At 61.5% G+C, this 25288-nt stretch overlaps 4 protein-coding genes across 7 annotated transcripts; 2 read left to right on the top strand and 2 right to left on the bottom strand.

Annotated features, from left to right (window-relative positions):
• Nucleotides 1-1135: 1135 nt before the first annotated feature.
• RRP12 (ribosomal RNA processing 12 homolog) lies at nt 1136-12485 on the bottom strand. 2 transcript variants are annotated; one of them, XM_049811230.1, is made up of 34 exons: nt 12305-12485; nt 11099-11334; nt 10922-11005; nt 10602-10678; nt 10313-10418; nt 10034-10150; nt 9794-9932; nt 9352-9479; nt 8960-9058; nt 8796-8887; nt 8607-8718; nt 8328-8425; nt 8054-8168; nt 7643-7785; nt 7326-7447; nt 7107-7171; nt 6834-6996; nt 6580-6734; nt 6136-6203; nt 5846-5939; nt 5480-5638; nt 5280-5360; nt 5092-5197; nt 4849-4956; nt 4601-4758; nt 4165-4256; nt 3894-4052; nt 3553-3725; nt 3283-3414; nt 2916-2965; nt 2549-2627; nt 2243-2310; nt 1764-1846; nt 1136-1558 (listed from the first exon to the last, which is right to left on the bottom strand). In XM_049811230.1, exons 1-34 carry the CDS (start codon nt 12441-12443, stop codon nt 1456-1458), a joined length of 3903 nt encoding a protein of 1300 aa, XP_049667187.1. In that variant the 5' UTR covers nt 12444-12485; the 3' UTR covers nt 1136-1455. The 2 variants fall into 2 exon arrangements, with proteins under 2 accessions (XP_049667187.1, XP_049667186.1); XM_049811229.1 differs by having other exon boundaries at nt 3298-3414; nt 12305-12476.
• A 444-nt stretch (nt 12486-12929) lies between these two features.
• On the top strand, nt 12930-15615 carry PGAM1 (phosphoglycerate mutase 1). The gene is made up of 4 exons (XM_049811247.1): nt 12930-13165; nt 13556-13830; nt 14337-14517; nt 14605-15615. The coding sequence occupies exons 1-4, from the start codon at nt 13027-13029 to the stop codon at nt 14772-14774; spliced, it is 765 nt and encodes a 254-aa protein (XP_049667204.1). The 5' UTR covers nt 12930-13026; the 3' UTR covers nt 14775-15615.
• A 632-nt stretch (nt 15616-16247) lies between these two features.
• EXOSC1 (exosome component 1) lies at nt 16248-18801 on the bottom strand. The gene is made up of 8 exons (XM_049811249.1): nt 18700-18801; nt 18291-18406; nt 18031-18105; nt 17293-17381; nt 17021-17054; nt 16841-16891; nt 16664-16748; nt 16248-16524 (listed from the first exon to the last, which is right to left on the bottom strand). Exons 1-8 carry the CDS (start codon nt 18728-18730, stop codon nt 16418-16420), a joined length of 588 nt encoding a protein of 195 aa, XP_049667206.1. The 5' UTR covers nt 18731-18801; the 3' UTR covers nt 16248-16417.
• Nucleotides 18802-18903: 102 nt separating this feature from the next.
• ZDHHC16 (zinc finger DHHC-type palmitoyltransferase 16) lies at nt 18904-25252 on the top strand. Of its 3 annotated transcripts, none has more exons than XM_049811242.1 (11): nt 18904-19017; nt 21177-21429; nt 21734-21847; nt 22093-22181; nt 22397-22425; nt 22631-22764; nt 22993-23040; nt 23613-23698; nt 23997-24120; nt 24195-24265; nt 24629-25252. In XM_049811242.1, exons 2-11 carry the CDS (start codon nt 21184-21186, stop codon nt 24741-24743), a joined length of 1056 nt encoding a protein of 351 aa, XP_049667199.1. In that variant the 5' UTR covers nt 18904-19017; nt 21177-21183; the 3' UTR covers nt 24744-25252. The 3 variants fall into 3 exon arrangements, with proteins under 3 accessions (XP_049667199.1, XP_049667197.1, XP_049667198.1); XM_049811240.1 differs by having other exon boundaries at nt 21653-21847; nt 24629-25248; XM_049811241.1 differs by lacking the exon at nt 22993-23040 and having other exon boundaries at nt 21653-21847; nt 24629-25248.
• Nucleotides 25253-25288: the final 36 nt, after the last annotated feature.

Below are 25288 nucleotides of genomic sequence, written 5' to 3'. Positions count from 1 at the left end.
CCTCAAGGGTGCAAGTGAGAGCCTTGGGTGGGGAAGCAGGGAGGGGACAGTGCTCCTGATAAGGCAGGACCAATACCAGTACAAGAGCTCCTCCTCCACCTCCAGGCTTTTAAAAGGATCTTGGAAAAAACCAAAAAGCACAAGAGCCACAAAACTGGATTTGCAGCCTCCAGAAAGAAGCCTGCAGTAAGAGGCTGAACAAGCACAATCCCTTTAACTTATTATGAGACCAAGAAGCGTTGCAATTCCAGCATGTAAGCTACCACAGTAGGAAATGACAAATGACTAAAGGCTTTTTAATGTAGAAGAGGAATGGAAAGCCAGCTATGTTCACAAATACATGTTCTTTGCAGTGTGAGCAAGGGGACCTGTATCCACTACCCTCAGTTCCATTCTCTTCAAGCATGCTTTGGCCAGACACCATCTTTTGGGCTCAGTGCAGAAGTAACTGGGCAAAAACAGATGCTCAGGACAACCTGAGATGGCTGGGGAGCTAAAAAGGTCCAGGATTATTTGCACTGCTCAGGTTTAGCTGGCAGGAGGTGGTCAGAGAAGAGGAAAGGGCTTCTCTCAGTTCTCACAGGTAAGTGAAAAGGCAAGGCACCGAGATTTGCAGTGGCAGTTTTCCAGCCAATTTGAAGAAATTTGCAGCAAACTGTTCCTGCCCTGCAACACAGGCATGGCTGATACAGGCTGAGGCAGGACATAAACCAGTGGCAGCCAAATGCCAGACATTCCTCCCATGGCACAAATCCTCCGGCCCACGGTTTAGGGCAGAAGATCCTACCAAGAGGGAGTTTGTATAAGAAAGCTAGTTGTAAGCGAAGGACTTCACCATCTCTGGCTTCTTTCTTTGGACAACTCCACAACTCAGCCCTACTGCATGAGAACCAGGAGGGCACAGGACACGGGCACTGCCTCACTGCTCTGTGTCACAGTGTTGCTCCTGGCAGCCCCCAGGCAAGCCCCACGCAGTGGTGAGGGCTCCAACTCCAGGTCGCAGGCTGACGCAGGCGTGAGCCCTGTGGGTCACAGTGCTGCAGTGGCAGAAGGACCCACTGCACTGGGGCAGCAGGCAGAGCACAAGGGACACAGTGTGCACAACTCTTAAGGGAAGGAGAGGAGGAAACTGGGCTGAGTAAGAACAGTGGGTATTTATCAATACAGAGAATTCATTACACATTACTTTCTCTCTCTCACACACACCCCCCCCAACCCACCCACCCCCCCTGCACCAGTCAACCCAGCACCTTCCTCTTGGCACAGGAGGGCAGGGCTTGGGCCATGAGTCCATAACACAACAGGATAGCTTCCCAGGGAGTCTCAAACAGACACAGGCCACCTTCTGCAGATGAGTCCCTGCTGCTCCACTCATGAAGCCCCAGTCCCCCGGTGCCCAGAGGCCACAGGATGTTGTCCATCCTTGGCAGGTGCAGGCCACACACCTGAGGCTCCTCAGGGGCGCTGGGCCTTCAGACGGTTCCTACAGCCAGCCTTGGCCCCGCGCTGGGCTCCCTTCATCAGGCCCTTGAACTGGCCCTGCATTTTCGCCCGCTTCCTGGAGGGAGGAAAGAGCAGGAGGCTGAGTTAGTGCAGGCACTGGGCACACCTAATGCACAGGGATGCTCCAAGCTCCACAGGGAGCGGTGCAGAGGCTGGCAGGGAGCTTCCAGACCCACAAAAAATCCATAATGACAAAAAGCAGGATCAAAGCCCAGTTTTGGCCCTGTTCCCGACCCTGTACCCTTCCCGGCTAGCCTCACCTTCTGTTGAGTCTAGCTGTGTTCAGGGGGATGTAGGCGTAGGGGTCAAGCTGGCCCTTCTTCTTCACATCACCTTTACCTTTCTGTGGGAGACAGTGACATGGGAAAAGATGCAGCACCAGGGAAATGTATGCATCCCATTCTGGTGCAACCCTGCTACCCAGCCATCTCAAAGATTATGTTGCAGTGGGGTGCCAGCTAAGCACATGGCCCTGGGAGCTGATTTCCCACCCAGATGATGCTACAGACACCTGCTTTGAGCAGTGCACAGGAACTGGCCACAGCAAGGGCAGGACAGGGACTCCAAGATGGGCTGGAAACGTTCACAGGTACTGAGTGTTTGGCAACTCCTCTTGGACAAGAGATCTCCTCCAGCCTTGGTGCTACTGGACCAGACACCCAGCAAACAAACGGTGCTTCCTGCCCCAGCAAAGCCCTAGGCAGCATCCCCCCACCCTGTGACCTCCTAGGTCCCTCACCTTGGATCTGTACTCTGCACCAAAGGCTGGCTTGTTGTCCAGCTGCCGGTGGATCCCAGAGCCTCCAGCTGGAAAACAGGGAATGTGTGTTGGAAGGGGGTCCCAGGGCTCCCCCTTCCCAGTCCAGGCTGGGGAAGCTGTTCCTGATTTTGCCTCCAGCTCTCGGCTATGAGGACAGCAAAGAAAGGTAACCACTTCCCACAAGCAAAGTTCTCTGCTCCAGCTGCCCTGAAGCAGCCCAGCAAGATGGGTACGTGGTTCTGGCCCCCTGGGGAGCCCCAGACTGGGCACAGGCAGAGAATTTACCTCTGTACTGAGGGTAGGTCCTGGCCTCAGGTTCCTCATCGTCTGGCTCCTCTCTGAACCGACGCTTCTGGCTTTTCTTCTGCAGAAGAAGGTAGCGGGGACCCTGCAGCTGGCTTGTCCCCACAGTTTTGCCCTCCCATGGACCCCTTGACCTCCTGCTTTCTCCCACAGGGGCCCGGAGACCTTCCAGACTGCCTGCTCACATCCCTGTCCCCAGCCAGCCTCCTGCACTCCTCCAAGCAGCTGGCGCTTGCCCAGCATCCCCACTGGCATCTCAGGCAGAGCTGCAGCTGCCATGGCCCATGCAGGGGCTTGGCACAGCCGTGTTCCCCCAGTACCTCCTCAGGACCACAAGCCCCGTACTCACACTGCGGAGACCCAAATCTTGCAGCACATCTGCCATCTCCTCATCTGCTCCTATGGTACAGGACAAGAGAGTCAGTGCAGGATGTGGGCGTAGGAGAGCCACAGTACTGTGCCAGCCCCTGGAGTGGTCTGCAGGAGCAGGGTGCCCCTGCCAAACCAGCACTGGTGGCCATGTTCCCTCCAGTATCTTCCTGGTGACAAAGGGGGCTGCCTCCCCTGGGTGGCAGTAGCACAGAAGAGAGCCACTGGGTGTGACAAGGCCACACCAACCCCTGCTGCTTCCACCCACATCCCCCCAAGCACCCACGTACGGGTGGCAAGAAGAAAACTGTTTGGAGTAACAGAGCAAGTCTAGCGTGGCCACTCACCAGCCCAGGCAGTACCTTTGGCTTCGTCATCGTCCACCTCCTCCTCCTCTTCATGGATGATCAGGCGTCCGTCCTCAGACACTTGGAAGTCGTGACTCACTCCTCTGGACCGCTTGGGACCTGGCTTGGTGGCTGCTCACAGAGAGGTGAGTCAGGGCCTGGGGAAGGACCCATGCCTGGGGGCAGTTGTACCCCCAGGGACCCTGTGCATCACAGCAGCCCCCGCCCCATCCATCCCACCCCAGCCACATCCAAAGCTCCGCTCCTCACCCAGCACCCGCTGGGAGACATTAGGGTCCAGGAAATTGAGGGGTTCATCATCTTCCCCTTCCTTCAGCCAGGCCTGGCCCTTCTGCCGTGCTTGCTTCCTCCACTCCCTGCTCTGCTGCCGTTCCTCCTCTTCTTCCTCCTCATCCTCTGAGTCAGCCAGGATCTCCTCCATACTGGGCAAAAGGCAGAGAGGATGATGGAAAAGGAACAAGCCCAGGGGTGCAGACCCCAGCCTGCCTCACAGCACATAGAAGCCTTGGAGATGTCCCTAGCATCTCCAGAGGCACCAGCTGAGCAGGTCCGATAGGGCTGCTCCTTCTTCACCCCTGGCCCATCTTCACCTTTCTCCTCTGGGCTGTGCCGGTGGTGCCTCCTCTTCATCTGTATCTGCAGCTGCCTGCCTCAGGGCACGCTGCTTGCGGCTCCGGGCTTCCGCCTTGCGGATGTTCACCAGCACTTTGTGGTACTCCGCCGGCAGCAGCCCCTTCACCAGCTCAAAGCTGAGGAGCATATAGAGACCAGTCAGTGCTCAACTCCTCCTGCACCGCTTCCCAGTGAGCTCCCTTGCTGCCCCAGCGCAGCTCCAGCGTAACCCAGGAGCCCCCAGCTCACCCAAATTTGCGGATGAACTTGGTGAAGAGGTTTCTCAGCTTCATACGGAAGTGGCGTCTCATGTCGTCTGAAAGGTTCCCCACGGCCTCCAGCTGCGAGGACAGAGACCCTTGAGACCAAAGCACCCCTGCCCTGGGCAGCCAGCCTCCCACCCTTCCCTGCATGGCTGCCTTGCTCACCCTGCTGCCGTCTCCTCATGCCCATCACAGGCAGGGCTGTGGGGAGGTCTCCCTGCTTGGCAAAGCCAGTTCTATGGCAGGTCCATGCCAGCATTCAGGAGAGGGACCTCCTCACTGCCTTCTCAGCCACTGAGATCAAGGTTGTGCCCCTGGCTCCCAGGCAGAAGCAGGGTGCAGCTGGAGATCTCCCCAGCTGCCCAAGGCAGCCCCAGCTTTGCCCCACCACCCTCCCTGGGGCACCCTGTGTGGGATCTCACCATTGCCTGGACGTGCTTAGCCAGCAGCTTGGTGTCCACCAGCAGCAACGTGACCTTGAGGAAGCCCAGGGCCGCCTTCACCACATCCCGTGTGCGGGAGGCCAGCAGCAGACAAACATTCTGCAAGAGCTGCTCCACCACGCTCATCTCCAGGTGATCTGCAACCATGGCAGGGCTCAGCCACAATCGGGACCCACTTTGTCACCCTGTGCTGCCCTCGACCTCCCAGACCTCCTTCTCCCGCTCACCTTTGAACTCAAAGAACAGGCGGGTCAGCGCCAGGACCGTACAGCTGATCATGGTGACCGAGCCCGTGAGCCCCGCATAGACCAGAAGCAGGAACCGCTGCATGGCCTCTGCAAGAGGGGGACAACTCAGGCCTCTGCTTGTCCCCTGCCCAACAGCATTCCTGGCAGCGGGGTGCTGGGAATGGGTCCGATCCCCCTGGGCTGGAGGGGCTGAGGGGCTGAGCAAGTGGAGCAGGAGCTCACCTTGGGGGGTGGGCCCAAAGCGGATGAAGGCATGCCCCATCTCTACAAGCAGCACGAAAGCATTCTTGCGGGCCCCCACTGACACCTCCTTGGTGCACAGGATTACCTGGAAGCACAAGACCATGTCACGTCACTGCTGCCACCCCTGCAGCCACAACTAGCCGAGTTCCCCGAGGGACCATGCTCACCTCTGGGACCAGTGCAGTGACGAAGGGCTCGTGCTCCGCAGAGAGCTGCTTCACGATGTGGAACAGGCATTTCAGCCGGGGCTGGGGAAAGGAACAGCCCAGCACTGGTACACCCAGAGATGCACACGCAGCTGCCCCTGCCACCCCCCCATCCCCTCCTAGCAGTGGCTGAGGTCCGCCACCAAGGCCCTTGCTCTTACCCTCTTGGCCGGAGACGCTGCGCTCTTGAGTGAGTCCAGCAGTGCTGCCTGCAGATCCTGCAGGTGGGAGCGGACGAAGGCTTGGCAGGGGGCGTGGGGGGCAGCACACACCTCCTCCAGCACACGGTACGCCTTCTTCTGCATGCTGCGCTCCTTGCTCTGCAGGGACAACCAACAAGCCCCTGCTGTCAAGGCAGCCCCTCACCGTGGTGTCTGAAGAGACCCCCGCAGCACCCCATGCCAGCCAGCAGAGACTTGTCCCCTATAGCAGCTGCTCAGCCCTCCAGAGTGTTGGTCCAAGCTGGCAGCAAGCAGAAGGTGCCCCACTGCAACCCCTGTGCCTGTCAGAGCTGGGGATCGACTCACTTGGAGGGAAGGCTGGATGGTGCGGTACAGTGAGTCCAAGGACTGCTCATCAGCATAGGGTGCCATTGCCACCACCAGATCCAGGATGGAGAGTCTGCAGTAGAGAAGAACACGCAGGTGCATGACTGCAGCACCATTAACACTGCCCAACCAAGCTGGGACTCCAGTTGTGAATCCCATCGGATGCATAAGAGTGGCCCATCCCACACGGGACAGTACGAGTACCCTAGTGCCGCTCACCAGGAGGAAGCTGGCAGCTTTACCCATTAGCACCGACCCCCAAGTGTTACCTGGCAAACTCGGAGCTCTCGGGACTAGTCAGCTTCATGCTGGCTTTCTGCAGGAACCCACACACCATCTGCAGGGCAGGTACACAGAGCAGGATCAGAACTGACCAAAGGGAGTGCTTTTACAAGTTTGCAATCCACCTGGCAAATGCCTTGCCACAGGACTTTGTGGAGACCAAAAGCACCAGCAGGTCCAAAAAGAGCTGGACAAATTCACAAAGGGCTGGTGCATGACATGCCAGATGTGGCTGCAAGATTGAGAAATCTCAGACTGCCAGCTGGGAAGGGCTTCCTCCCCACGAGGGCAGGAAAGGCTGCTCTCTGCTCAGCTTCCGTCTTCCTCTCCTCTCTGGTCAGACACCCACCACAGCACCATCAGACTAGGTCCAGCTGAGAGATGCTGGCCCAAGCCAGCACATCGTGCCCCACTGCCCCAGACCCCCTCACCTGGGGGTCAGTGATGGTCAGGTAAGCACGGACAGTGTCCAGCACAGAACGGCGCTGAGCACTGCTGCCCCCATCCTCCTCGGGCTGGCTGTACACATTGAACAGGATCGGCAGGAAATTTTTGGCAAAGCGACCCACTTCCGCCCGCTCTGCATCTAGGGAGAAGATGACAGTGCAGTACAGACCAGCATCTCCCCTTTCTGGATCACTGCAGGGGACAGGGACCCACCACAAGGGTCTGTCTCCCCCCCAACCTGTCACGCAGCCTTTGTGGATGAGGGTGCGCAAGGCCTGGCACACAGTGGGGCGGAGGTCTGGGCGCTCACTGATGGCCATGCCCAGGGTGCGGGCCAGCCCCTTGAAGGCTCCCAGCACATCCGTGGGACAGGTGCAGAAGCCAGGCAGCAGGGTCCAGACCTGGAAGGCAAAGAAAGAGGTGGGAGGCCAGCACCCTTTGCCCAAGTCACCAATCCCCAGCTTGGCACCACGGTTATGCCACAGCATTGCTCCTAGACACTCCTCGTTACCTGCCACTGCAATGTGTCATAGATCTTGGCCTCCATGCTCTTCCCAGCTTGGGTAAACTCCAGGGCTGCAGACAACAGCGGGGAGATGAGCAAAGCAGCAGAGGTGGCAAAGCCCTGCTCTGCACCAGAGGAGGGAAGGGAGATTCCACAGAGCACCCTAGGGCTCTCAGGAGTGCAGGACTGCACCTGCTGGGAGCCCCACCATGCCACCCTCCTCACCTCTGCTTTTCAGGGTGGCTGCCAAAGGCAAGAAGTAGCTGGTGAAGAAGCTGAGCCGTGCGCCCTGCACATAGTCCCGCAGCACTGGCAGGAGCCAGCTGCGGGGGAAATCCAGTGTCTCCCTGGGGAGGGAAGGCACAGGTCAGGGGAAGACGGTGCACTGCCAGCATCAGCCCCTGGGCACAGGGCACCTCCACCCAGCCACAAAGCTGGGCACAGGTTGGCTCAGGCAGAGCCAAACACCTCCAGCACTGCATGGGGACTGAACAGGAACGTAACAAACTGCTGCAAAATTACTACCCCATGACTATACTCACTCTTTGCCATCAATTTCCAGGGGCACAGCTTCCAGCAGCACCTCAGGGCCCATGGTGCTCACAGCAGCTCCCACTGCCTGGTCCACTTCAGTGGTATAGGGGAAGTGTGGGGAGAGACGCAGGTCACACAAGGAACGGAGACACTGTGGGGACAGGGCAGGATGGTCACAGAGGAGCCATGGAGGCAGGTCTGGCATGTGTCACTCAGCATGCCTGCCCAGGGATGCCAGCTGCTCTGCGCATCCCTGTGCCGAGTCCCAGAGCTGCGCACACCCTGCCAACACAGGGGCAGGACAGCGGGCACTGGCGTGGCCCCACTCCACAGCTGGAGAGGGCAATGCAGCCCAGGGACCAGTGCAGTCACCCAACCTGCCTCCATGGATGAGTCTGTGCCCTCCCAGCCTGGCTCACCTTCCTCATGATGGGGTGGCACTGCTTCCCACATGTCTCAAAGAAGACCTCCAGCACCCGCAGCACCTCGTCCCATGCTGCATGGAAACGGTATGTCAGGCCTTCCTCCACTGATCTGGGGAGGAGAGAGGAGACAGTCAAGCTGGCAGAGACTGACCCATCAGTGATCAGGGTGCCCACCAGGCCTGCCAGCCCCCATTGGAGACCAGGCAAAGGCTGCTCAGAGCTCAGCCGGGCCCACGGGGACAGCCTCTCTCACACCAACGCTCCTCACCTGAACATCTTGCACAGGTAGGCAGCAGGGGCTGGGGCAGATGCAGAGATGGTGCCCAGGTCCTCCACGTGGGGAGCAATGCACTCGCTCAGGAGGGCCTGCAAGGGCAAACAGGGAAAATGGGAAAGCAGTGGACCACGGATCCCCCAGCTTGGCAGGTACAGAGGGGCACACCACTCCTCAGCAAGCCCCAAATCCCTGGGCAGAGCCCCCCAGGAGGCCCAGGGCAGCCAAGTGGGGCAGCGGGCACTGGGATGGTGCCCATGTGTGGTATGGTACCTCCAGGGTCTGTGCTGCTGCTGCCACCACCTGGGAGTGTGGGGAGAGGAAGCAGTTCATAGCAGCAGAGAAGAGCCGGGGTAGGTGAGCCCAGCACAGGTCCTTCTGCAGCCTGGAGAAAAGATACCGGGCAAGTGAGAGACCAAGCGGTTGCCTCTCCCCCTGCCCAGCCGTGGTCTCTGCCCGCACCTGCCCAGGTTGACGTGCGCCCTCTCCATGGTGGACAGCCAGGTCAGCAGCGGCTGCAGGTCACTTGTGCTGGGTACATAGTCGTAGAGGGCCTGGGGAAACAGAGGGTGGGTGCTGTGGCACTGGCAGCCCCATCCCTCCCCTCAGTGGCACCCCACACTCACGGTGATGATCTGGGCATTAAGCTCGGCCGGCAGGCAGGCCACGCTGGCCTGGGCGCTGAACAGGCTGTGGAAGGCTTGCATGGCGCACGCTGTCACCAGCTGCAAAGGACATGGTGTCAGGAGCTGGGGGGCTCTGCTTTGCACCCACTGTCCCCCTATCCCAAAGGGGGGTCTGCCCCAGCAAGCCCAGCACTGCTGTGACTGTGCCCCATCTTCAGCCTCCCTCTTCCACAGCAGGCAGGCCAGCAAGCACCAGCTGCCCCAAGCTTCTCCACGTTTGCATCCTTCATTTCCAGGCTCCCAGCTGGCAGCCGAGGGGGTTCGAGCCCTTCCAGAACACAGCCAAGGGGCAAAGCAGCTGCCCTTGCCATCCCTGGCATGGGGACACTCACCACGTGGCTGAGAGTCATGACTCGGAGCAAGGTCTCACAGCAGGTCTTCACCACGGCCGCAGGGAAACAGGGCAGCAGGTCCCGCAGCAGGGATAGGACATGCAGGGTGGTGGTCGCCTCCTTGGTGCCTGTGGGAACAAAGCAACGTCTGAGCCTGTGGTACCCCATGGCAAAGCCCTGCCTGAGGCAAAGCCCCCATGACAGTGCTGGGGCTGACCCATGGAGCTGGGGTGAACAGCCCCCCCTGACTTCTGGGGAAAGCAGAGCAACAGACAGATGGCTGAGGACCCTCCAAAACACCTTAGGTGCCCCAGAGGCATTTCATACCCTCCCCAGCAATTCAGGGTGCTACACCCTCCCTTCTTCCCTTCAAGTCTTTATTCTCCATGGCTGCAGGGCCCCCCACACTCAGCTGAAGACCCCTTGCTCCAGTGCCCCACACCTCCAGCTTTTTCAATCTCCTGCACGCAGAACTTGGCGGTGGAGGGTGCTGCAGGGTGATGCTCAGGAGCTGCATCTCCAAACATGAACTCGCTGCCCCTCAGGACAGAACACACGCCGTACTGCGCTGCTTTCCGCACCTGGGGGAAGGAGAGCCCAGGTCAGTAGAAGCCATGGAGCCCAGGAGCACAGCCAGCCCCAGAGGCAGTGTCATCCCTCGCCAGGGGCACCAGACACTCACCTTGGGCTTGGTGTGAACACAGAAGCTCAGCAAGCTGTGATAAACCTGTAGGGTGACAGGGTAGCTCCAAGCTGCCAAGTCCTGCTTTCGCAGCAGCGTGGCCAGGCAAGAGAGGACCTATGACAAGAGAGCAGCAGGGGCGTTAGCATCACCCCACAGAGACATTGCAATAGCCTTAGGTCGAGCACCCAGCACCACGCTACAGCAGCAGCCTTGACCCCAGCTCTCAGCAGACTCCTAGGCAGAGCTGGCATGGCTGGCTGTCTCTTGGCTACTCACCCATCGCAGGGCAGAGGTAGAGCTGCTGCAGGCCTGCGAGGACATGATACTCATGAAGGCTTTTGAGGTGTCAGAGAACTTTTTTATGAGCACAGGGCTTGGGACCCTGACGGGAGAAGAGGGCATGTCAGCGGTGCAAGGAGCAGGCAGCCAGTGGCAGTCTCGCAGGGAACCACATCCCCAGCCTGCCCTGGTTGGGTCATTTCCCCAGCTCAGCAAGGGGGACAGCGCCAGCCCCTTTTTCATGATGGGGCCAGGTAACTCTCCCCATTCTTTGCCAGCTGCTCACCGCTTTAGGACAAGGTTGAGCAGGTAGGCGACAGCAGCCAGCGACTCGGGGGACTCCACCGCCTCCAGCGTGGTCATCTGGGAACAGATGATGGGTGAGTGAGGGGGAACAGGAGTTCACACCAAGCCAGCCCTTCCCCAACCCCAGCCCTTGGGGAGAGGAGCAGAGAAATCAGGAGCAGCCCAACAGCATCTCTGCTGAAGAAAGACACCCAGGGCCTCAGCTACGAGTACAACACCTTCCTCCACCAACCCTCCCAAACCCACCCATTCTGCCAACAGCAACTCCCCTCATGCCTCCTCCCCATGACTGTCACTCACCAGTGCAGCAAAGTACTCCGTCTCGCTCTCCTTGCCCCCCTGTGAGCGGATCACCTCCGTCACAGCTGCCAGCACAGCACAGATCTACGAGCAGCAAGCGGAGCAGGTCAGCGCCCTCAGCCTTGCATCTGGGGGGCCATCCCCGCTGGACTCCCCCAGTCCTGCTCCTGCCCGTACCTCTTTGTGAGCGGCAGAGTTGGACTCCCAGAAGCGCTGCACCTTGCTGAAGGTGACATTGGTGCAGTCGCTCAGTCCGCTCAGGAAGGTGCCAGAGGACTTTTCTGTGGCAGCCTCCCCAATATCATCCTCCTCCATACGGAGCTGAGCCCTGTCACTCGTCCGCTCCAAACGCAGGGACCCCGACTGCAGCTCATTGTGCAGCTTCACCGCATCAACCGTCAAGTTACTTCTCTCTGCCGGGATGAAGACGTATGTTCAGAACTGCAAAGTTGCATTGCTCCGTCATTCACCCCAAAACCCTCCATGGCCACCCCCCCTCCCCTCCCTGCCAGACCAGCTTGGCTGGAGCTCATCTGCAGCACGTGGGACACAGATGCTCCTTCCCCCTGATGGGAGAAAGCACAGTAATAACTGGAAAGAGCTCCTCATTCCTGTGAAAACAAACCAGGACACAGTCCAGCAACCAGACAGCCAAGGCACACACTTCATGTCCCTCCAAGCCCCAGACACCAGCTTGCAACCAGCTGCAAGAGAACAGTGTGTGCTGCAAGACACATTCCTTTATCTGTAGGAGAAAGATCTCCTTGGCTAACAGCAGCCAGGGCTGTGAAATCCAGCCCCTCATGGATGGCAATGCTATGAGGTTTGTCTTCCCCATCATGCGGCCTTCTGAACGGGAGTCTCTGTCACGTTTCTCTCCACGCTAGACACCACAGCAGCGCTTACAGGTGTGGCCGTGGGCTTTTGGAAGCCCGAATTGCTCCCGCCATGAGCCTGCCGAGAGGTCACACAGCTGGGACAGCCTGTATCCTGGCGGCTGCGGGCAGGGCCTCGCACCGGGCTCCGGCAGGGTGACAGGCATTGCTACAGGCCGTGTCCCATTTCACTCCACAAACCCGGTGTCACGGCGAAGGTAAGGAGGACACACGCGTTACGCCGCGGGCTCGGCACTCCTCCCCGGTTTGCTGCCTCTCCCTCCCGGGGCTGCAGCTCGTGGGGCAGCGGCTCCGGCCCCCCCCCGGCCCGAGCTCTCGGGAGCTGGCGACCCAAAGGCTCGTCCCGCAGCCTCCCGGCGCCCCTGCAGCCCCCGCCGGGAAGAGCCGGGCACAGGCAGGGAACTGCCCGCACCGGGGGCCACTGCCCGCACCGGGGGCCGCTGCCCACCCCCCCCGCCCGCCCGCCCGCCTGCCTCCCTGCCCTCACCCGCGGGCCGGCTGCAGAAGCGGCTGCGGGCGGCCAGGCGGTGCTGGCGGGTCTCGGGGTTACAGTCACTGCTGTGGCCCTTCCGCCACCGCTTCAGCTTGGCGCCGGCGCCCGAACGGAGCCGCCCGCTCCGCGCCATGCTGGACCCGGCTCCACGTGCCGCCGCCCACGCCCCCTTCCGCTTCCGGCGCCCGCCGCCATCTTGAGTGAGGGCACAGCCGCCCTTAGGGCTGGCCGCCTCCCAACGGGGCGGGCGGGGAGCGGTGCCGGGGAAGCTAAGCGGGGTCGCGCCCGGTTGGGGCTTGGATGGGAGACCCGAGGGGCCTAGGGGCAGCCGTCAGCAAGAGAGCCTGTCTGACATCGCCCTGCAGGGAGAGAGGGCACCGCCGGTGCCGCACCCTTAAGGAACCGTTCGCACTGAGTCCGTAGCCGGGTCGGCGCTCGGCACGAGTGAGCAGCCACGACAGGTTACTGCGTATACTTTACGGCGTGGTGACGTCACGCCCTGAAGGTCGCACCGCCCTTCGCCGCGGCGCCATGCGCTACGTGCGCCTCCGCCCGCCCGCCGCTTTGCGCATGCGCGCCACTTCCCCCCCCCCCCCCCAAACCGCCTTGCCGCGCGGGGAGGGGCGGGGCGGCGCCGGTAGCGTCAGTCGTGCGCGGCAGCAGCGTGAGGAGAGAGCGCGCGCGCACCGACCTCCCCTCAGCTCCGCTCCTCCGCCATGGCCGCCTACCGCCTGGTCCTCGTCCGCCACGGCGAGAGCGCCTGGAACCTGGAGAACCGCTTCAGCGGTTGGTACGATGCCGATCTCAGCCCCGCCGGTCAACAAGAGGCGCGGCGCGGCGGCGAGGCCCTCCGAGGTAACGGTGACCGGTAAAACGGGGTGGGAGGGGGAGGGGGGTGGATAGGCCGTGAGGGGTGTGTGTGTGGGGGGGGCGGTGCGGCCGCCTTGGGCTTAATGAGGGTGGTTTTGGGACCCTCCGTTGCCGAGGGCCTCCAGTACCGAGCGAAGAGCCTCAGGTACCGGGCGGGGGGGGTGGGGGTGGGTGGGGTGGGGGGGTCCTCTGGTACCGGTCGCGTCCCCGCCGCCGCCGGCCCGCCCTAAGGGCCGGGCCGGCGGCGGCGGGGACGCGACCGGTACCGGCGCGGTGAGGCTGCCGCCCTTGGCCCCTCACCGGTTGCGTAAGGCCCAGCACTCACTTCACCGGTGTCCCGTCCCCTCCCCCCACCCTTTCCCCGGTCTTTTCCAGATGCTGGCTACGAGTTCGATATCTGCTTCACCTCGGTACAGAAACGGGCCATCCGTACCCTCTGGACCGTCCTGGATGCCATTGATCAGATGTGGTTACCTGTTATCCGAACCTGGCGCCTGAACGAGAGGCACTATGGGGCTCTCACTGGTTTGAACAAGGCTGAGACGGCGGCAAAGCACGGCGAGGCGCAGGTGAAGATCTGGAGGCGCTCATACGACATCCCTCCACCTCCCATGCAGTCCGATCACCCCTTCTACAGCACCATCAGCAAGGTAAGACCCGTTGCTCTTCGTCCCCCTTGCTGGGAGGCTCTTAAAAGCCACCTTAGGTCCCTGCAGTGTGGTCTGGCTCCCTTCGCAAGGTCTTCTCTGTCTGTTGCAGCAGCCAGGACTGTCATGCATGGTGCTGGTTGGTGTTGGGCTGAGTTTGAACCACTCCTTCCCTGGGAAGTTGAACCCCTGGGCATTGAGCAGACAGATTCAAAGCAGAGGGGATGATACCTCTGTTAATCATTAGTCCCATGACCTGTACGTGGATGTTTGCTCTGGTCTCTTCACCCAGAGCAAGCGGTGTGCGGCATTCCCTAGGAGGGGTTCAGAGCCCCAGCTGTAGCTGAGCACAGGGTCAGACCTCAAAGGCACTTTTTTGCTTCCAAGCCCAGCTTTGCCTACATGTAGCAGGTCCTCGGGCAGAGAATTTGGGGTGGGGGGAATGAAAGGTCCGCCACTGCCTTCCCACACTGCAATGGGCTGCTGCGTGAGCATGGCCATTCCCCCAGGACCGTCGCTACGCTGACCTGACAGAGGACCAGCTGCCGACGTGTGAGAGCCTGAAAGACACCATCGCTCGGGCTTTGCCATTCTGGAATGAGGAAATCGTCCCACAGATCAAAGAGGGCAAGCGAGTCCTTATTGCTGCCCACGGCAATAGCCTGCGTGGGATTGTCAAGCACCTGGAAGGTACGTCAGCCCTCTAGGGTTCTCCCCGCTGCCCCAGCTGGCACGGCGTGAGCGGGGCCGCAAGTGATGGCACCTCTGTGTTTGCAGGCATGTCGGAAGAGGCCATCATGGAGCTGAACCTGCCTACTGGCATCCCTATTGTCTACGAGCTGGACAAGAACCTGAAACCGGTCAAGCCCATGCAGTTCCTGGGGGATGAGGAGACGGTGCGCAAGGCCATGGAGGCTGTTGCTGCTCAGGGCAAGGTCAAGAAGTGAGGGCGGGCAACAGGCTAACACGTAGTAAAGCCCCCCACCATCCCCCACCCCTCTGTGCACACCCCCCACAGCCATAGGAACTTGGAGCTGCAGAGCTGGCGCAGCTCCCCAGGATTAGGCCCGTTCCCTCAGGACCAGGCTCCCCTCTGCAGACAGCCTGGGGGCCCGGGGGCAAGGGGCTGCGCATGCGGACATCTGGTGTGAAAGGGAGCTCTGGCTCTGCCAGGCAGCAACCGCACACCTCTCTGTGCCGAGATCCCAGCCCTCGGGCCCCGTCTGCAGGGGGACGAGCTGAGCGATCCCTCGCCGTGCCAGGCTCCTCCTCTGCTTTGCTTCCCCAACAGCTCTCGTCATCCAGTTACTGTAGTTTTGTTGCTTGATTTAGTCATCCCGGGAGCAGTGGGGCGAGCGCAGTGCAGGCAGTGACCAAGGTGGGTACCCCATCCCCTCGTGGGTGTGTGGCACAAGGAGCGGGATGCGTAGACACTGAAAGAATTGTATTTTGGTGCATGTGGTACAGCACTCAAGGGTGGTACTCACGACTCTGGACCTAGCTCTGCCAGCCCCTGCTTTAAATTATTGCCTTTGGACAAGGGTGAGGGAGGGAGCGGGGCGCTTGGAGGTTCGTGTCTGCCACACACTTCCCCCAGCCAAAGCCCATCCTAGTCCTGCTGGTGAAGCAGGTGCTGTTGTGCCCCATCCTGTGTGTGTGTATGTGGCCCTGTCGCTGTGGCCTCCCCCTCTGCCGGCACCACGAGCCTGGGCTTGCACGGGGTCAGTGTAACTGTCCGACCATAGCAGCTGTCTTGTTCCAGTTCAATAAAGGAGTAATGCGCAATAATGAGGTGTCTGCGCTTTCCTGGGCCACGTGCTCCTGGGTGTGTGGCTCCCTCCCTCACCCGGCACCTCCCTCGGGCTCCTGTCATCACACGTGTGCGAGGCAGCTTTTGCTGCTGGGCGCAGACATGAGGTTGCGGTAGGCCCAATGGGCTGGGGGAAAGCAAAGCACAGCTCCGCAATCGCTGCCGGAAAGGGCTGCACTGTGCTGCTCTGTGGTTTCAGGATGCTGGGTGTGGTACACCCTTGTCTGCAAGAGGCAGGCAGGGCGTGTGACTGGAGGAGATGCAGCACCCCAGGGGTTGAGCGCAGCCGCAGCCTGTACCAGTTATCAGTGCAGGGGCAGGGAGACAAGCTGTTCTCCATGTTTGATGCTGATGTGGGGAAACCAACCTGGCGAGGCAAGCGCCTGGAGCCAGCGCCACCCAGCCACAAACCGGAGCTCCATGCTGTTCACCTCACTGTGGCAAAGCTGCTGGGTTGTGCCCCTTCCCTGGCAGTGGGCTGGGAACACGTGCTTCCTCCCAGCCACAGTGCTGGGGAAGCTCTGTCCCCTCAACAGCTCTGCTGTGGAAGCCAGACCAGCGTGCTGCAGGCAGCCCCAGCCACCCCTCTGGGCTGTAACTGAGCAGAGCATGGAGCTCTCAAAATATATTTATTATCCAGAAATAGAAAATCCATCCCGTGATTGAGGGCCTGTCCGGCTGTTCCAGCCTCTTGCGGACGTGGAGGAGCCCAGAGCCCTGGGGCTGTTCTGGCCCTGCAGACCCCAGCCCAGCAGGGTCCCTGCAGCTCCTGGGGGGCTGCTAGGTCTGCAGGAACTGGGGCTGCACCCGGGCCACCTTACGGAAGTCCTTGGTGTGTGTCCGTGGGCACTGCATCTCGCACCAGCTGATGGGCACCATCTGCACCCCTAGGAACACAACATGTCAGGGGTTTCCCTTCCCAAAATTGCATTCCTCCATGTGGAAAGGGAGGAGGCTGCACCAGCTGCCCCTTGGGCAGCAATGAGGCAGAACCATCCCAGCCTGGGGCCTGGGGCCCATCCCTACCTGCCTCGCTGCGTGCCACCACCACGCCCAGCTCATTCTCTGCCGTGCTCAGCAGGTAGTTGGACTGTGCATCCCCCAGGGAGATCTGGTCAGACAGGCATTAAGGGAAAGGCATCCCTGAGGGGACTCAGCAAACCCCACTGTCCTCCCCGCCAGCACCACAAGGGGAAAGGATACAACTTTGGCCAGGACTATGTCACCGGGGCGGAAACTCTTGTACACTTCTACCTGCACAGGAGAGAGCAGGCAAAACCACACAGCGTGTCGGGGTGCTCATCAGTGGCAGGACAAGTGTCCCCCAACAGCAGAAGGTGGGGGCAGCTGCAGTAGCACAGTCACTGGCAGTGCCTCACTGACCTTATCTTTCTCTGTGGCTCGAATATCTTCTCTCCTGAAAAAGGAGACAGAGGGATCTGAGCGCCAGCAAGCAAAGGCGACTCTCCAGCCTGCAGCAGGAGCTGCCCCGGCCTCCTTGGGTGCTCGCCAGGACTTGCTGGACACCTGCCCAGTGCTTGGGGCAGAGCTCCTGCCAGGGCAGCTGGCTGCACCACCCAGAAGAGCCTTCCTCCCCCCTCGAGGATGGGGCGCTTGGGCACCCCATCTTGTGGGGAAGCTAGCCCTGTCCCTACCGTATGGTCCCCCGAAAGGTGGATTTCAGTGGCGTGGAGCCGACGTACAGGATGTGCACCTTGGCAAAGCGGGAGTTAATGCTGCAAATCTGCCCGGAGGAAACAGGGAATCAGTGCCAGCACAGGCCTGCTCTCACCCCAGTGTACTCCGCTCCAGGCAGGGAAAGGGCAGGGTGCAGGCAGGACAGGGCTGTATGCGGGGAGCTCATGTCTCACTCAGCTGCCTCCTCCTCCTCCTTGTGACCAAAGTAGTGGTGGCGGAGGTGGGACACCCGGCAGTGAGCCGGGCGAGGAACATGATACTTGTGCAACTCAAGACAGACGAATAAGGTCAAGACTGGCTGTGATCTCAGTCCCTCTCCCACCACCAGGACCATAAGGAAACTAATCCCTGGTCTGTGCCACCTTTCTCCAAGCTGCCCCAGGCACTGCCCTCCACGCACCCTGCCCCAGAAAGAGCTCTGGAAGGGACAGCAAAGACAAACCTCCCGTCCGCCCACCTGAGCCTCAGGGCTGGCTAAGTCAAGAGGCAGGCATCCCCCACGCCAATTTCTGGCTGCTTTGTAAGTGAGGGATCCAAGGGACCCACTGGGCTCTGCTGGGAGTTGTACAGAGGGTATGAATGAGCCCCAGGGGCTCCCCATCCCACCCCAGACGTGCTCGAGAACAGAGGTCGGCTCGAGGCAGAGAGAGCAAAGGCTGAGCAGTCTGCCATTGCAGCACACTCTGGCTTCCCACCTTGCAGGTCACCACGGCCCCCACGTCAGGCAGGAGCTGGGACTCGGCGTCTCTCACCACCGACACGACGGGCAGCTGCGGGGCAGCAGACGGGAGGGTTAGCTCGGGACACAGCCCGCACACAGGATCAGGTGGGACCAAGCTGACAGCAGGCACCGGCCGAGCCCCCTCAGAGCCCAATTCCCCACTCGGGAAGGGGCTGCCCGGCCTCCGTGGCTGGCTCCGGGGAAGGGCGGAGCACGGGCCGTGTCCGTACTCACCCCGCTATCCTCGCTCCTCTTCTCCAGGCAGCCAGCCAGCGAGGAGAAGATGAAGCCGTGCCGGGTGTAAGTCCCACTGCCCGCCGTGGCCTCCTCCGTGCTGCACAGCCGCTCGCCTAAGGGACAGGAGCTCAGGGGACGACGCTGCCAGGGCGCCGTGCGTCCGGGTCCCGCTCCCGGGGGTCCCAGGCTCCGCACCACCCCAGGCCTGCCCTTGCCTGCACCCCGGCCGCAGTGCCCGCTCCTGGCCGACCCTGCGCGGCGGGGCAGCCCCGGCTCAGTCCTTTCCTGCGCACCCCCGGGGACGAACTCCCCCTCCCGCAGCCCCAGGCCACCCCCTGCCATGCTCCCCCTCCCCTACCCCGGGCACCCCACCGCCTCTCCCCGAGCAGCCCGGGCCCGCACTCACCGGGGACGCAGTACCGAGCGGGAGGCGCCATCTTGGTTGCCGGGAGTTCGCCCGCAGAAAGTCCTCACCCTATTGGTCTCCGGAGGCAAGGCCGGGCCGTAAGCGGTGCGGCTATTGGCTCTCCCCCGTCGGGCACGGAGCGTGGGCGCGCTGCCCGCTGGGAGTTGTAGTCCGGCGCCGGCAGAAGGCGCTTCCCGGCATGCTCTGCGCGGCGGGCGCGCAGGCGCAGTGCGCGGGGTGGCGGGCGCTGCCCGTGGGGCCGTGAGGGCGGCGGGCCGCCGGGCATGGCGGCGGCAGGCGGCGGGGAGCGGGCGGCAGGTCGGCGGGGTCGGGCGGGGCTGTTGCTGCGGGGTGTCCTGGGCCTGGGATGGGCCATAGGGCTCCGGGGGGCTGCTGGGGGTGCCGTGGGGCTGGGAGGCGACGGGGGATGCTGTGGGCCTGGACGGGCTGGGAGGCAATGGGGGGGATGCTGTAGGCCTTGAGAGGCTGGGGGTGCTGTGGGCCTGAGGACCCCGGGTGTTGTGGGGCTGAAGGCTTTTTGCTGTTGGTATGGGCAGCCTTTGCGTGGTGGGTGCCTGAGAGCGTCTCGGTGCCGTGAGGCTGGGTGCGACTGAGCTGGGGGAGCTGGGCGCCACTGGAGGGTGCCACAGGGCTGGGGCTGGGTGGCTGGACCCGGCAGGAGCAGGGCCCTGGCTATGCCTGGGGTAGGACCAAATCTAAGGTTCCTCCCTGCCATGATGTTGCCTGTGGTCTTGGCTGGGCTGGTGGTTGCTGTCCCACCCCCATGGGCTCAGTGCCCTACTGGGATGTGGGGAGGGTTGTGGGCAGGGTGAGGGCTGAAGCCCCAGTGCCTGACTGGGCCAGGGAGGGTTTGTGGCTCTGCCCCCTGTGGCTGTGCCACTGTCTGCAGGCAGGTGCCTGGGAACAGAGGGCTGTCCTGCCCTGGGGCAGGCTGGCTGCCTCCCCTGTGGGCTCCCTGCTCAGCAGCTGCTGGCTGTTGTAGGCAAGGAAAACTCTCTGAGGGGCAGGGAGGTGCTGTGTGTTTGGAGGGGAGGGCTGACCCCAAGACCTGCTGCTGTCTGCAGCATTTTGTTTCTTGCCACACTGACAACACGGGGACGAGTGCCACTCAAAGGCTGCACGGCAGGAAGCTGTTGCTCCACTTTGCACCTGATGTGTTGCAGAGGAAAGTTCTTGGCAGAGTCCAGGAGAAACATGGGGAAGGGGGTGGCACTGCCATTTGCATATCCTACCTCTCCTTTACCAAGGTACAGGAAACCTGGGCAGAAGCCATGCCTGCAGGCTGGTGGGTCTGGTGTCCTTGTGTCCAGCTGCTCCCAGCCTTGGGGTCAGCCCCATGCTCATCCAGCAGGGCAGAGGGGAGCCCCTGCCTCCTTTGGACAGCCCATCTGGATGCTGCAGCTCCCACCCTTGCCCTCCCTGCTGCTCCCTGAGGGCTGTGCAGTGGTTATGGCAGCACAGGGAGCTGGTCCCTGCTGGGGGGACTCTGGTGTGGCACGACTGCCCGGCACCACGCCAAGGCAAGCACTTGGCCCAGGCTCAGAACATGCCTTGGCAGGGCCCTGGGGCAGCCTCACTGCTTAATATTGATGGGTATTGCCTGCACGGAGGCCTGGGGGCCCCAGCCCTGCAGATCATTTTCCCAGCTGCTGGGCCAGCTCGGGTTCCTCCTCACTCCTAGCATGGGTCTCAGGTGGGACGAGGGGCTCAGCGGGCAGGGGAGCCTTTGCAGCTTTGCCTTGGCCTGGGGCTGCCCCCAGTCTGCTCCTTCGCTGGTGCATGGTGTTGTCCGAGGTGGATCCAGGCCAGGGAAAGGGCAAAAGTGTTGGAACTCTTGGAATGGGGCTGTGAGGTTGGGAAAGATGCAGGGTGGCCTTTGCGGCTTGGTCCAGAGGTTGAGGTGAATGGAAGCAGCACCCAGGTCCTGCTTTTTGGTGGTGAGGAGAGGGACTAGGGGAGGAGGGGTAATCCTGGCCTGGCTTCTCCACATATGCCTTGTGCAGGTTCCCCTGTTCCCAAACCTGTTGGGAAGGGCTGGGTCTGGGATTGTGCCTGGAACTGGCCCAGCATCCTGGATGCTCCGGCCTTCTCTGGTTTCCTCTGAGTCAGACTATCCATGTCGCTCCCCCAGCCCCCTCCCCGCTGGGAAAGACGAGATGGGACCAGAGAGCATCTGAGCCCAGACGCCAAGGGGCCTGTGCCCCCGACTCCATGCAGAGAGCTGTCCCAGTGACAGTGGCCCCACAGCCTCCAGGAGTCTGTGCTTAGCTCCCCCTGCTCTGCATCCTTGTGCGGGGTAAAGGAGGAGCCCCTGATGTGCTGCGCAGGCAGGCAACCAGCAGAGTCGGTGCAGGGAGCTGCGCGACCAGCATCACCATGTCCAGGAGGGGAGACCCTTCCTGAAGGACAGCCAGGCAGCGGGGTGGCCTGCCCACACTGAGCTCATCTCCCCACAGGTGTGGCATGGCAGGGATGAGGAGCCGGCAGCGGATGTTTGCAGCGGTGATGCGCCTGCTCCTCAAGTGTCTGCGGCTGGGCCGGCGGCGGCGGTTTAAGCTGGTGCGGCAGGTGGAGCAGCTGTGGCACTACGGGCACCTCTGCCTCCGCTCCCTGCTCTACAACTCCTTCACCAACGGCGACGTGGTGCTTGACTCCCTCTTTGAGCCCATCTACTGGCTGGTGGACCATGTCACCCGGTGGTTCGGTGTGGTGAGTACCATCAGCAGGCAGGGGGGCACCCGTTTCTGGGGGCTGAGGCAAGTGTGCTGCTGTGGCAAGTGAGCCTCAGGGCTGCCTGTGCTCTAGATGGGAAGGGAGTGGGGACCTGAGTGTGGTTGATTGGGTTCCTGTAGCTGTATCCTGCCCGTACTTCTCCACAGGCAGTGAGGGGCAGGTGCTGCCCACTCTGGTGACACAGGCCCCTTTCCCATAGGTGTTTGTGGCACTGGTTATTGGGCTGACGAGCTCCATTGTGGCCATCGTGTACATCTGCTTGCTGCCCCTCATCCTGCAGACCTACACACCTGCCTGGATCTGCTGGCACCTCGCCTATGGACACTGGAATCTCATCATGATCATCTTCCACTACTACATGGCCATCACCACCTCACCCGGGCACCCACCACAGGTGAGGCATGGACTGGCAGCACAGCCTCTCAAAGCTGGGCACTGGAGACCAGCTACAGATGATCACTGGGAACAGCTAAACCAGCCTGGTGGCATTGTTGCAGGAGGCCTCCTCCAGATCGGGGCAGATAGGCTGGGCAGTGCAGCGTGGGGAGGCTGGGGTGGTCACAGGGGAGGTGAGGAATGTGGGGAGCAGGGAACGGGTGCAGGGCTTGGGTGCACAAATCTCTTCTGACCTGTGTGCAGGCCAGGGACGATCTCACCGGCGTCTCCATCTGCAGGAAATGCATTGCCCCCAAGCCAGCTCGCACCCACCACTGCAGCATCTGCAACAGGTAGGGCTCCCTCCCTCTGCTCACCGCAGCACTTAGGGCAGCCTTCGGGACCCTTCTCCTTGCCCCCTGCCACACTGTGAGACCAGGGCCGCCGCCCCTCTGCTCTGCTAGCTTCTCGCCTCATCTCTTGTACAGCCAGCAGGGCTGGGGGGCTGCCTGCCCCTTCACAAACGCAGTGCTTGTGCTGACACTTGCGCTGCTCTCCTCCCTCCCAGGTGCGTGCTGAAGATGGACCACCACTGCCGTATCCTTCTGCAGTACTAACCCGTGGCACTGTCCCAGGGGCAGCCAGCCCTGCTCCCGCCTTCTCCCCCTGCCCTTCTCCTCTCCTGAGTCAGCCAGCATGGGGAAGGGTGCTGGGGTCCAGGTCCAGAAGAACCACCCTGGTCCCTGGGGTGGGTTTGGACCCGTGGTCTGTCACAGTTACATACCTTTAACCCCAGAGGCAGCCTGGCTAAACAACTGTGTAGGACACTACAACCACCGCTACTTCTTCTCCTTCTGCCTGTTCATGACCATGGGCTGCATCTACTGCAGCATCAGCGGCTGGGAGATGTTCCGGGACGCCTACGCAGCCATTGAGGTGAGAAGGCAGGCCCCAGCCCTCACCCTGCTGTGCACTGAGGCTGCCTGGGCTCCCCAGGCTGAGCTTGCAGAACAAGGCTGGGCCAGGCCTGGCCTTGTAGTGACTTTGCTTCCCTTCTCCCTCCTCCTGCGAGGCCCCCAGCTGCCCTGGTCCTGTGGGGGGGTGAGGGCAAAGGGACCCCTCCTCTGAGACACGTAACTGGTGCCCTGTTTTCCATCCCCCTAGAGAATGAAACTGCTTGAGAAGGAGAGACTGCAGGTGGCTGCCAACCAGGTGGGACATCCCTGTCCCCCAGCTGCTCCAGGCAGCGTGGAGCAGAGCTGCCCTGCAGGCTGGGTCCCCGCTCTCAGGGAGTAGCCCACAGCCAGAACCAGCCCTGGTGCTCATCTCATGTCAGAGAGCTGGGGCTGGCTGGACAGCTCTGCTCTATGCACTGCCTCCAGCAGCTTGGGGTCTGCTTCCCTGTGCACTCAGCTTCCAGGGGCTTTGGCTGGTGGCAGCTGCTTGGCATGCGCTGCTCAGGCCCTGTTCTCCTGGGGAAGCTGCAGCAGTGTGTACACATCTTGCCCCGAGCACCAGCTGCAGTGTCCTGACCAGTCCCTTGGCTGCTGCCTGCCCCCTTACCTCCAGCCCACTGCTTCCCACCCATGTGCCAGCTCTTGGGTGTCTGTCTGTCTCGTGGCTGTCTCAGGCTGCCTCCCCATCACCCTGGCTGTTGTGTTGGCCCCAGCCACAGTCTTTTCTAGCTGTCTGAGCTCTGCGTCAGTGAGGGGTGCAGCATTCCCCGTCTGGCTTCAAGCTATAAAGCAATTTGGGTAATCCCCCCCAATCTCATCGTTTTTCAGACGTACTACCAGACCCCGCCACCCACCTTCTCCTTCCGCCAGCGAGCTTTCCACAAGAGCGTGGTCTACCTCTGGGTCCTTTGCAGGTAAGGGGGCCCAGGGGCTGGGAGCAAGGGTGCTGGGGGAAGCAGCGTGCAGCCCCCTGCCCTGTGACATTGCTTACCCTCTGCCTGCCTCGGGGCTGGGCTGGCTTGCTTTAGCACAGATGTCCCTGCCCTGCCAGCTCTTGAGCCACAGAGAGATTTTAGCTCTCTGTCATGGGAGATTAGATAAGCTGACCCACCTGTGCAGCTGTGGGTACAGGAAGGCAGCCTCTGCCCCCCACAGCTGTGGCACTAGGGAAGGAAGGCCTGTGTGCAACCTGCTGTCCCTTGCCGTCCCCAGCTCAGTTGCTTTGGCCTTGGGTGCTCTCACAGTGTGGCACGCTGCCCTCATCACCCGTGGGGAAACCAGCATTGAGCGGCACATCAACAAGAAGGAGAGGCAGAGACTGCAGAAGAAAGGCAAGGTGAGCACAGCCTGCAGAGCGGGAGGGCTGGCTGGAGCAGAGCGAGATGTGATGTGCATGTCCCTGGCCTGCAGGTCTTCAGGAACCCCTACAGTTACGGGAGCTGGGATAATTGGAAGGTGTTCCTGGGTGTGGACACGCCAAGGTAAAGCCCCAGGGAAGCCCCTGCTGGGAAGGTGGTGGCTCAGCAGCACATGGGGGTGCTGGGACAGGGGCTCTCCTTGGGCAGCTGGGGCATAGCAGGACAGCGAGCATTCCCTGCTGTCTGCTGCTCTGGGCTTTGCAAGGCACAGAGGACCTGGGCATCAAGCTGCCTTGTAGTTCCTCAGCCCTGCCCAGTGGCAAGCTCTGGCCTACCCAGCACCCCTTTGCCAAGAGAGTCCCAGCAGAGGAGCACAGCCATCATGGCAGCTCAGGGACATGGGCTCACAGCCCTGGCTCAGCTCTGCAGAGCTGAGAAACACCAAGCCTTCAGATTGTTGCTGTGGCCTCACTCCTCTCCCCACAGGCACTGGCTCACCCGTGTCCTGCTGCCCTCTCCTCACCTGCCCCACGGGACGGGCCTGAGCTGGGACCTGCCTCCTTGTGTGACCAAGCAGCGTGCACCACTCCTGGCCATCTGAGGCCTGGGTGCTGCAGATGTCCCCCCCCGCAGGTAGGGGAGCGCATGGGGGACCCTCTCTGCCACTGCAGCTCCCTTTGGACCAAGTGCCTGGCGGAAGGTGGGTGCTGGCACACATCACTGACCATAGCCAGAGCCACAGTAAACTTCATTGGACAGTGTCAGTGCCTGGACACCTGCTCTCTTGGCTCCTTGGTGGCTGCAGGCAGCCCCAGGAGAAAGGTGGCAGAGCTGCTGCTCCCTGCTCTAGCTGAAGGTGCTGCCCTTGCTAGCACAGGTATGGGCCAGCATGGGGCCCAGCTCGGCTCTCCGGCAGGGCTGGGCGCAGATGGCACCACTGTCCCCACAAACACTCCCCAGGGAGCCTTTTTAAGACCATCCAATAAATTTTTTTTTTTTTAAGGGAGCCTGGCTCTTTTACCCTGGTGGGAGGTGCAGACTTCTGGGGACAGGGGAGGAGATGGACTCCCATGATTCCCCAGCGTGGAAAGAGGAGTAAGGGCCTGTAACCAGCAGCACCTTTAGCTACTTGATATGGAAAGGCAC

The sequence above is a fragment of the Accipiter gentilis genome, chromosome 9 (genome assembly GCF_929443795.1).
Source record: "Accipiter gentilis chromosome 9, bAccGen1.1, whole genome shotgun sequence".
Classification (NCBI taxonomy): domain Eukaryota; kingdom Metazoa; phylum Chordata; class Aves; order Accipitriformes; family Accipitridae; genus Astur; species Astur gentilis.
The sequence above is the reverse complement of the archived record's forward strand: the minus strand, read 5'-3'. Positions and strand labels throughout refer to the sequence as shown.